This window comes from Ascaphus truei, chromosome 2, assembly GCF_040206685.1.
Source record: "Ascaphus truei isolate aAscTru1 chromosome 2, aAscTru1.hap1, whole genome shotgun sequence".
Lineage (NCBI taxonomy): Eukaryota > Metazoa > Chordata > Amphibia > Anura > Ascaphidae > Ascaphus > Ascaphus truei.
This window is the reverse complement of record NC_134484.1, coordinates 379,515,887-379,527,549: the sequence shown is the minus strand read 5'-3', so window position 1 is coordinate 379,527,549 and position 11,663 is coordinate 379,515,887. Positions and strand designations below refer to the sequence as shown.

At 40.1% G+C, this 11,663-nt stretch overlaps 1 protein-coding gene across 4 annotated transcripts in view; it reads right to left on the bottom strand.

Annotated features, from left to right (window-relative positions):
- Positions 1–1,156: 1,156 nt before the first annotated feature.
- Positions 1,157–11,663, bottom strand: part of HYCC1 (hyccin PI4KA lipid kinase complex subunit 1) — an 89,928-nt gene continuing 79,421 nt past the window's right edge. For 2 of the 4 annotated variants that reach the window (XM_075587137.1, XM_075587136.1), the window contains one exon: positions 1,157–7,152. In XM_075587137.1, coding sequence (XP_075443252.1) covers positions 6,584–7,152 — 569 coding nt within the window. In that variant the 3' untranslated portion in view covers positions 1,157–6,583. Of the gene's footprint in view, positions 7,153–8,152; positions 8,449–11,663 lie in introns of all 4 variants that reach the window. The other 2 variants (XM_075587139.1, XM_075587138.1) reach the window with 2 other exon arrangements.

The window sequence follows — 11,663 nt, the reverse complement described above, 5'->3', positions numbered from 1 at the left end:
GATCAAAGGATGTATACTAAAAGTCTCCTTTTTTCTTATAGATATTTACACCATACATATATATATATATATATATATTCCCCATTGATTGCTATCCCTATGGGAGAAGCGCAGGGATTCACTTTCTGTTTTAAATACTAACTAACCACTGAGACCGGAGCCAGGGGGTGGATTTAGGTTGAGCATTTTGAATTTTAGGGCAGCCTTGTCCGCTCATGCCCTACCTTGGCTATGGCACTGCTGCTACTTCCCGACACGTTTTCATGGAGCACAGATTTGATATCATCAGTGGATCCTTACGCAGAAGGGCCTCCAATCTATTTCTGTGCCCAGGCAACAGGATAGAACGAACATGTTGAACAGAGGCACAGAAGATGGTTTATCCAAATTATTCACTTCAAAGACCGTGTTGTAATTCCTCACTCCTTTCATGACAAGCATACATAGGTTGGCGGTGCCTTGCTCATGGATCTCTATTCCCCGCAACTTTTAACAGAAGCGTTAATTTTCACCAATTGCTAAACCCTTTGTACTAAACAGAGAAAATTATCTAAATGAAATTTACTTTATTACATTTGTGGGGATTACAGGATAGGATGTTGGCTCCAACCGAAAATGCTATGTACGGTCAGAAATCATAGCCTAAAGTACATTAATGTATTGCAGCTAAGGAGTTTGAACTACAAGTAATTTGGTTAATGCAAATTTATGGACAAAATATTATGTACTGTATGTAGCCTGATGTAGTTCACTGGTTTATCAGAAATGCTTAAAAATCATTCTGTTTTATGTAGTAATTTATGGTTTGACATCTATCATAACATCACAAAATGAAATCAACTGTGCCTGATTTTTACCAAATGCTGCAAGACTACACATAGTACTTCTTCTAGTTCGGAGAAAAGAGACGTGGAAAACATTTGAACTCTTTAAAAATAACCACTGTCACCAACTGCTTTTAAATGACTTGCTTCTAAAATGTGTGTAACGGAATTGATTGAAATCTCCTGTGTGCCTCAGCCAATTCACACTTATTGTACAGTGCCATCATAGTTTAGCAGGAACAGGATGGTATTAGGTGAAACGCTCATTGGAGGTTTAGAAAAAGAGAAGTCTAGACAGAAGCTACAGTATGTAGGAAATAAGCACACATGAAGAGATTTTGTAAGGATTTATTTCAACAATAAAACAATTGTGATGTACTAAACATTACCACAGTTCATATAAAAATCTAAAATAAACAACTTATTACAGTAAGAAAAGAAAAAAGGACCAATACATACTGTATATTGGACAAAGCTTCAGTAGTGGGGACCTAGATCACAAGATAAAATCTGTAAGGAGTTTCAATTAGAGCAAAAACATATTACAAAAAAAATTCATGATGCATACAATTTATGGCACGGTCATTTAAAATCTGACGTTTCACATCCATTTAGACAAACAGGGTAATTAAAGTAATGGGTACATACAGTAACACACTGAATCAAACATCGAACATTAGATCTGTAACAAAATATATTTTTTCAGATGGAAATGTTGCAGAATCTGGGCAGAGTCCTATGGTGTAGTGATATTGCTGGAATACCAAAGGCCTATGAGACTTGTTTAACCCAGTGCTTCTCAATGCACTAGTGCCACCTGCCACAGAGAAGCCAAAACAACTGAAATAGAATGTTGCAAGACTTTCATCCCACAGTTACAGGGCTTATATTCTGTTTTATTACAGACCCTGAGATATAATTTCAGGTACTGTGTTGTACGTACCGTTGTTATTGGAAACCTGTGCAAGTTTATCCCAGTATGCCACCATATTTGGACAGAGTAATTCTGCACATGTTCATTCATATTACTGCATGGCAAAGATGAGGGGAAAAAAAACCTCTCAAATCTATCTTAACATTGTGCTTGTACTGTAGTTTAGTTACATGGAAACATCAAACACACTGACAAGCCCATCCATTGCAAAATACAACCCCTGTCTAGGAAAGCAACACCATAGGGATGTTAAATTACGTGATAAAAAAAATAGGATCTACAACCTCTGCAACACAATCCTGAAAATTCGGTCGCAAACATCTTCCCCATTGATGCATGAACGTTCTGTTAAACAGGAAATACAACTAAAGTCTACAAACGCACCATAAATCAACCCTGTTGTCCACAAGTCTGTGTGAGGCACATGAATTGAAGGCCACAGGTATTTATCACTAGGTTATGGCTACCGACTAGCTACAATATGCTGGTTCTAAAAACCAATGGAAACATTTCCACAGGCAACCGGCATCATGAACTAGAGAGAAAGGCAACGATGTTCGATTTGATTAAAAAAAACAAGTTGAGATTCTTTGTAGGAAACAGACCACCTATTGTGTTCTTAATAGACGTCATGGTGTGTACACAAGGTTTTAAAACCTCACATTATCTCTTTATATACATCACAAAGAATAGGTTTGGAATGCTTTGTACACTTACATTTATATAAGAAACAAAATTGCCACTTTTCCAGGATGGATTCTATAATTCTGTATTATTAACGGGCAGAATTTCCCCTTTCCACTGTGGATTGATACACCAATGTGACTTTTCTACACTGCAATCAGATTTGACCTGGTTTTACATTGTATTTAACATGCATTCACAAACAATGTGTTTAACTGTATTTCTTGCACATAAGAGAACGAGGGAGGGTATGTATATATATATATATATATATATATACACATATATACAGTGGTCGACAAATAACCAAAAAATCTACTCGCCGAACAAAAAAAATCTACTCGCCACCTAGTACCACACGTGTGCTGCTTGGGCCAATAGGAGCTCGCCACAATGTTAAATCCACTCGCCCGGGGCGTGCAAATGTATAGGTTTGTCGAACACTGTATATATACACACATAATATATATAAATATATATATATAATAAACACACACACACACACACACACACACACTAGCCATCTGTGTAGAAATGTTTTTTACACTTACAATTATCCCATATTTCTAAATGGAGGCTAAAAATTTAATCTGCAACGTTTCAAAATACCTTGCCATACCATTCATCTTTCATTTAAAATCTACAGTAACATGTCAAACTACAAAACAGTAAGAGATGCATGCACAGATTTAGCGGTAATGTATGAAAAGGTCTTACTCCATCCATTGCGGACAGGGCTACAAGAAACTGCAATACACACACACAGTAACAGAGGGCATTTTCCCCTGTAACTCACAGTGAAAACATTAAAAACGTTAAATCATTACTTGCACGTACATTAAAGTGTACAAATCTGAAGATACCAACAATACTTAATCTTTAATATAGAAAGGACACTGCTGAGACATTGCTGTATGTGCATATATATGTTTGGTGTACTGATATCTTACCAATCTGCTTTGATTTCTTGCAGTAGCAAAATGCTTGTCTGGTAAAGAGCAGAGGAGTCCTGCTTAACAAGCCCCAGCTCCTAAAGCAACCAAGACGGCATTCACTAGCCTCTTATAAAGGGTTAATGCACTGCGATCTTATGTTGGCAATCATTCAAGTGAATCCCAGCGGCACAAAATGTTTAGGACAATTCATACAGTACCATGTTGCCATTACTTGGGAGTTAAAACATGTTAATCAGCTCAAAGAATACATTTGTCGCGTCTAACTTTGTCAAGTGTTCACTTGGCAGAACCAAGATGATCTAAAATGGTCTGGCATTTTACATCCTTACACCAGAAGAAACTGGGATATCGACTGCATGCAAATGCATCAAAATGCTGACCTATTGTAGGAGATTAGCTTGCTGAGTAAATGCTGCATAAAATAAATAAATATTGCTGTGGCAGTTCAGGAAATCAAAAAGTTAATGTGACCTGAAATGTTGTTTATTCCACAGCCATTCATTCTATATGCTCCTATGGTGCTACACCATGCGGCGATCTATATCATTGTAAAAACCACAACCAAAACGCAAATCTGGCCATGAGCTGTTTGTTAAAGCTTCCACTTCGCCAGACTGCCATTACCCATTAGATTATCACAGATTTTGTCTCACCTGCAAGTTCTACTCTCAGCCTAGGAGAGAAAAAAAAAACATCCATGGTCTCATATCACATACTTCCATCCTGAAATTTCATAACATAGCACAATGCCCAAAAAGCACCCTTGTCAAATCGTGTAAATGACACTGAAATGTAATTATATAGAGCACACGTGCTCACTGAGCATTTTTGCTCTTGTGAATATCGATATTTGGATACTTCCAGTTAGCAGTAACACTTACTGTAGTTAGCCACACCGAGCTAAATTGGACACTAATCTGTAGCATCATAATAAAGATAACTGAAAAAATGGATTGTTTGGGTATAAATTAAAAAAAAAAAAAAGAAATAAAAATGAAACAAATGGTACAGAACAAATCCAGCCACCTCAACACAAATCACCAAAAGGAGTTACTGGTGGACCTAAAGAAGTTTAAAAAGATTGTCTATGACTCCCAACATGTAAGCACTAAGACTCCCCATAACCGTTCTACTAGTTTAGCAATGGAGAGCCTTATTCTTTATGGTCCGATGTAGTCATTCGCGACAGAATTCCCATTGAAGTTCATGGGACATCTGCATAAAAATTGCTCGAATGGCCACATCAGACTATATGGCATTATCCACCGGAATCTCATAGTTGGTAGATTGGCCTGTAATGTTCTGGCTGCCGGTCGTTGGAAAATACCGTAATCTGATTAAATGCCCTTTTGCAAAGATGCGGTTTACACATGTCACCAGATGTATTGCTTTGCCTCCAAAACAAAGTGACTAAAAAGCTCTAGGCTTACAACGTTTGCAGAAAATTGGTCATCACCGCTCAAAATGCATATAGGCCCCAAAACAGTTTAAAGGATTTGTTTCCGTCTCTAAACTTCAAAGCTTCTCTCTTTGCAGCTTAGCGCTTTTTCTTCAGCGCTCCTCTTATGAAAGGATGTGAACGGAGAGAGGAGCAGAAGTAATATCTAAAGCAGCTACATTTCATTCGCAGCACCGCTCACTTACCACAGCTCCAGCACATTTATGTTACCTCAGAAAAGACACTGATCACTAATAGTTGGGTTTAAAAGCAAAAAAAAAAAACAACCTTTCAAAATATAAAAACAAAAAAAAAAAAAAGTGGTGCTGATTTAAAAAAAAAAAAAAAATACAACTGACAAACAGTAAAATGCACATTATTTACATCACAATAATTTACCATACAAAATTCCCTTTATACTGGTTAGCACTTATTTGTTAGTGTGCACAATTCTTATGTAGAAATTAAATGTTATGTGCCAACCACCAGGCAGAAAAAAAAACCTTTAAAAAAAAAAGTCTCTCTCTTCCCCCCACGGTTGAAAAAAAGAGGGTCTACAGAGCTGAACCGTATTACTTTCAGCCCCCAGGACCCCCTGCTCTCTGAGATATTCACATCGCAAGGTGATGCCGGGATCTCACTGCTGTTTAAAGGTCCAGCGTCACACGGTTCAACAGGAAGCCGCACGGGATGAAGTCGCAGCTTCCTGTTGGCCCACTGCTCACCTTTAATTTGACATTTTCTGTGCCCAGCTGGGAGCAGCTATTGGAGGTCCCTTCCGATGTAAGTTTCTCAGGAAGCAGAGGGTCCCCGGAGTGGAAATCAATGCGGTTCAGCTCCGGAGACCCCTGCTTCAAACCTAGTAAAAGGAGGAGGAATAGCCACTTTATAAGTAGCTGAACTATACCGTATATTGCCATCTGGTGGTTTGATTAAATACAGTACGTGTTACTTAAAACATTTCCTTAAGCGTGTGTAAAAAAACAAACAAAAACCCTTTTTGTTCCCCTGTACTCTTTAGTACAAGGCTCCATTCTAGTATAGCAAAAAGCAGAATAATGCACAGTTAACAACATTAACTTCCACTCACGCGAAAGCAAGTTACAGCAATGTTAACTGGGCATCAACACAATTCACACCATGTAGAATAGGAGCTCCAAAGCACGTATTCCATTTTTCGGGCTGTATTCAGATTATGGAAAAATCAGGTTGCTGCTTGATAGTTAATTTATTTTAGGCCGCCCCTCTCCCTTACTTTCCCAGCTTTCATAACATAACCAAGAGCCCTGGGAAGTAACCCACATCCCACACATGCCATTGGAAAGGTTTTCTTGAGCACTTGAGAAACCAGAGACATTACAATGAAACACAGGTCCCTACGACAGTGAAACAGATAACGCGGCAATGCTTTTACTGCTAGCGATGCATTATAAAAGCAGCGCACAGATTTGCCGCAGTGAAGAGGTTAAAATGGGGAGAGATCTGGAATATAACACTACAATTTTCCCTAGCACTCCGAATAGTTTTACAGAGCCAGGGGTCATCATAAAAGAGACACAGACACATTGTTAAGCAAGTTGGACTGGAACAATGTTCTGCTTTTGATAGTTACAGTGTGCAAGTCTATGTGGCTGCAGATTTATACACAGCCTCAGTGTCACCAAGTTCAGAAAGGTCCACAATAGCGGATATGCAACATGAGCAATAGGACTCTTGTTTTTGCCTCCTGTCATCTTCCCCGCCAGGATTAGTCTGTAGACAGGGTGATGCAGATGCTGGGGGATCTCTGCTGGCTTTGCTGATGTTTATTGGGCACGGCAAGCTCTGTTCTCTCCGAAATGTAGCTCAATTTCTCCTCCTGCAGGCTGCACGCACTATATCTGTTGGATTCTGTGCCAGCCCCTGCACCTGCAGGGTTGCTTGAGGCTGGTGCACCGCTCATTTGTTCGAAGGATTTACTGAATACAGCAGTCGCAGTCCGTGCCAGGCTGTGGCTGCCGGGCTTGGGAAGAGACTGACTAGTTGTCAGAGTCAGCCTCTTCAGAGACACCAGCTCCAGGTTCTCACTCATGGCCCTCTGGTTCTGCTTCCTGCTGAGATGCTCACGACAAGAATCTCCCATGGGTTCTCTTTCCTTCCCCCCTGTCCTGCCCCCAGCAGATCTTCTCTGGCCCTTTCCTAATGGGGGCCTGCTGGAGCTGCTACTGCTGTGAGATAAGGCAGACTGGCTTGTGCTAGATGCAGCCCTGGAGCAAAATCCTTCATCCACCTCAGATATTTCTGTCAGCTCCTCCTGAAGTGTTAAATCAGCAGCATCTGTGCAAAAGCAAAGACGGTAAAAATAAGTTACTAGCGAGTGAGGAAAGTGATTCTCAAAGTATTAGGATGCCACCCCAAGCAGTGTCATTGCAAGCTGTGAAATTAATAATACTTACCCAGTTATATATACACACAGAAACATTATTTCAGAGTACTATTCTAGCAAAGAAACACAAACTACCCCCACAGAAGCATGCCCAGCACGTGTCGATTGTGAGAAGAGACAGCTGTAATTCATGCAATTAGAGCAGGCCAGAAACCCACCCAGACACACTGCAAGGTGGGAAAATCATTTGAAGCACAAATCAAAAAAGGAACCCAGGATTAATTATTGTTGCAAACCCATCAAATACAGTAATTAAGGACTGACAAATGGAAAGGTCACATGGTGTATTTAAAGTTCAATGTTGAGACTACATGTAACTATATACATTTAGTCTGGAACAGAGTTCACCGATTTACAGTATTATGCAGATTATATTCAAATGACCAAAATGTGTATAAAGTATAGTAAAAAAAATAATAAAAAAATTGGCACGGCAATGTCCATAAGGGCATCGATATACCTTATAAGGTAAGAACATGATAGGTTGGCTTAGATGAAATAAAAAAAGGAACTAAAAATTATGTCAGATAAAATGGCAAGCATTTAACTGCCTTACAACAGAGGAAACTAAGATTTCGTTGGCATCTACGTATCAAAACACCTACATATTTTAGAAGGTGATGAACGACCATAGTAAATGCTGTGTACAATAGTTATTGTTGCTGCAATTCAGCTGATAAGGTATATACAGTATGACCTGAGCATGCTGTTCATGCCACAGCCATTAATTCTCCATGCGTCCATAGTGGGAACTCCCATCATGCAGTCAGATGTGGCGGAGTTTTGTCTACATTTGGGGCTATATAAAAACATGCACGTTCAATTTGAAGTGATTGAGGTGAACCATTTGCCTGCTCAACCATGCAGTGTGACCCTTTCACTTGCAGGTACCTTGGAGCCCATCTACCAAGTGATTTGTTAACACTGCACTCTGCCAGCGGAGGTTAATCCGTCCTCCATCAATTTCCTTACAGATTTTTGCCTTCTGATCTCTGCCACTGCTTTGCCCTCAGTTCTAGGGTCTGCGGAGGTTTCCTGCACTGCCTGCACATGCTGAACATCATTCTCTGTTAGTGGTCTGCCTCTCTCCCCATTCCCGGTTCTCTCGCCGGATACACTTGTGACACTAATCTCTGGTATGACAAGGTTGCCCAAATCTGAGGTGTCATTATTAGTTTCAGGTTGTTCTAAAATGGGGAAAACAAGACATCAAAATGTAATGGTGGAAAATGAGAAGAACAGAAACAAGGAAAGAAAACAAAAAAATGCAAATGAAATGTCATTACCAAACCAGATGTTGCATTAGTCATGATACAAGATGAAGGCAAATGAAGCAGTATGCGTTATTTAAAAAAAAAAAAATCTCATGATTTAATACTTTTTGTACAAAAAAAATGGGTGCTTGGAGCCCCAAACAAACATTTGTGGAGATTATACACTATGGAATATGACTAAACAAGCGGAGCCATGAATTAATGGCAGACTCAAGCCTACAACAGTTAACCCTCATTTTATCTGGACTGAGTAAAATCTGTCTTCATCCCCATGCCAGGCGTTTCAGGCGCTGGTTAAGAAAAGCAGATGGGCACAGTGGAAGTGCTCGAGGAGGGCAACTAAAGAGATGCCCAGTTTGCCCCATGAGATTATGACGACAGAGAAAAAGGAGTGAGAATGCGTCAAACAGAAATGGCAACGTAAAAAAGGTGCACCCACACAGAACACTACGTTTGCAGGACATACAGAAGTGGTTAAGTACAACGTGCACAATAATGGAGATTTTGGACCACTGAAGTCCACGTGGCCACTGAGCCCAAAAAGGGAGAGACTATCTTCTGATAAGCGAGACTCGTTTGAGCTGGCATGGTCACACAGTGCAGCTCAACCGTGTTGTGTACGCTAGTTCAAACTCCGACACCAACAAAACTGCGTAACACGGAGGAGGCAGCACTCCCTACTTGCCTATACTGCAGTGGATTAGCTAAAGATGGGTGAGGTGTGCAGGGAAGGAGGGGGATTAATTACCCCAAAAAGTGTCTTTATTGAGGGACCTAGGCAAGGCTTTGGAGCGTTGCCTAAATTAAGTACACACACATTCCCAGCACGCTCAAACTCCAAAACCCACCACATTATATATATATATATATATATATATATATATATATATATATATATATATATATATATATATATATATACATATATATATATATATATATATATATATATATATATATATTTATGTCAAAAGGAGTGCTACTGAGCGTTGCCAATGCATACAAACAAAATTATTACTCTATATGTTTTGTCAATTGGAAGTAGCATTGGGCACCCCTGTCCTAAATTAAGTACTATTTACCTGATCTCATGATAACTCTAAACACTTAGACCCAACTATTGTCTATATCAATACATCTCTAATACAACACTGAATGTTTTAACACGTCAGGAAAAAGCTTTCAGACTTCTATTTCATATGCTGTGATGCCGCCTTCTCCTAATCTGGGTTAATGATTCATTTCAATGGGGCTAAAATTTCCCTTGACAAGAAAAATACAGCTTCACAGCACACGGAATACAGGCATTATTGTTTGATTTGTTTAATTTTAATTTATTTTCAAAATTGCAAGCGACTTACTTTGTATAATAAAGTGACAACGGTGAACCAAAATCACCCACTTCAGTGCTGGAGGGATATATTCCCCAGCAACAAAGGGGTTAAGTGTTAATCCCAAACATGCTTCTAGCAAGCAAAATTAGCTTCTACTTCTGTTTCATCCTTAACATTAAAGAGAATGGTGACGATTGACCTTTCTGAGATCTTAAATGCTGACAAATCAGTTCTGTGACCTTTAAAATGAGAAATTCTGCATACATACTGTACAATATGTAAGTGCAGCAACTTATACAGCACACGTATAACCCTCCGATAAAGTGAAATGCGATTACAGTTTTCAGTTAAGTAAAAGTGGTCATTAGATGAGTAGATATTATACTTTATTACCATATATATTATTTTATTAGCAAGGAGATCTGAAACACCACCAGAGGTGTGTGACAAGCTCCTGAAAATTGCACTTTTGTTAATGTCTGCCGTCACTGTTATCCCCCCCCCCCAAAAAAAAAAACTGATCAATGTTCGGAGTATCTCAAAGCAAATCACCTTACATTTCGCATCTTTACCCAGTTTGCTATTGCTAACTAATCCTCGGCACACATCCCATGCTTACAGAATTGTACAACCTGCACTTATCCTTCTCGCCACCTGCTTTTCCCTTCCTTGCTCTAAAAATATAGTACAATCCTATTTGTTTGTTTTTTTCTTAATATAGAAGATCTGCGATCTACGTAGAAAGACGGTTATAGCTTTAATAGCTTCCTATGCTCATAGAATCCTTTCACGCTGCATGTAACTCGGCTTTAACAGACATTTAAGGGTGAAAAAGAGAAACTAGAATTAAATTCTTCTTAGGCACGTTCTATAGTGCCGGGCGCGTGCTGCGCCGTGCGGATTTTTAGTGGGCTGACGTTAGTCAGCCTTTCTATAGAAGGGCCGCGCGCGCACGGCAGGGAGAGGGGAGCCGACAGACAGCGGCAAAGATGAGGAAATTAATCTTTTCGCGCCGCTGCCTGCGCTCAAATGTATGTATATGTGTGTGTATGTATGCATGTATGCGTGGGTGTGTGTTTGTATGGATGTGTGTGTATGGGTGTGTGTGTGTATGGGTGGGTGTGTGTGTATGGGTGTGTGTGTGTGTGTGGGTGTGTGTGTGTGTGTGTGTGTATGGGTGGGTGTGTGTATGGGTGGGTGTGTGTATGGGTGGGTGTGTGTATGGGTGGGTGTGTGTATGGGTGGGTGTTTGTGTGTGTATGGGTGGGTGTGTGTGTGTGTATGGGTGGGTGTGTGTGTATGGGTGTGTGTGTGTATGGGTGTGTGTGTATGGGTGTGTGTGTGTGTATGGGTGTGTGTGTGTGTGTGTGTATGGGTGTGTGTATGTGTATGGGTGGGTGTGTGTGTATGGGTGTGTGTGTGTATGGGTGTGTGTGTATGGGTGTGTGTGTGTGTATGGGTGTGTGTGTGTGTGTGTGTATGGGTGTGTGTGTGTGTATGGGTGTGTGTGTATGGGTGTGTGTGTGTGTATGGGTGTGTGTGGGTGGGTGTGTATGGGTGTGTGTGTGTGTGTGTGTATGGGTGTGTGTGGGTGGGTGTGTATGGGTGTGTGTGTGTGTGTGTGTATGGGTGTGTGTGTATGGGTGTGTGTGTGTGTATGGGTGTGTGTGGGTGGGTGTGTATGGGTGTGTGTGTGTGTGTGTGTATGGGTGTGTGTATGTGTGTGTGTATGATTGCAGAAGTTAAAAAAAAAATATTAAAGTTTTTTTTTCATTAAATTTTTTTATCTAGCAC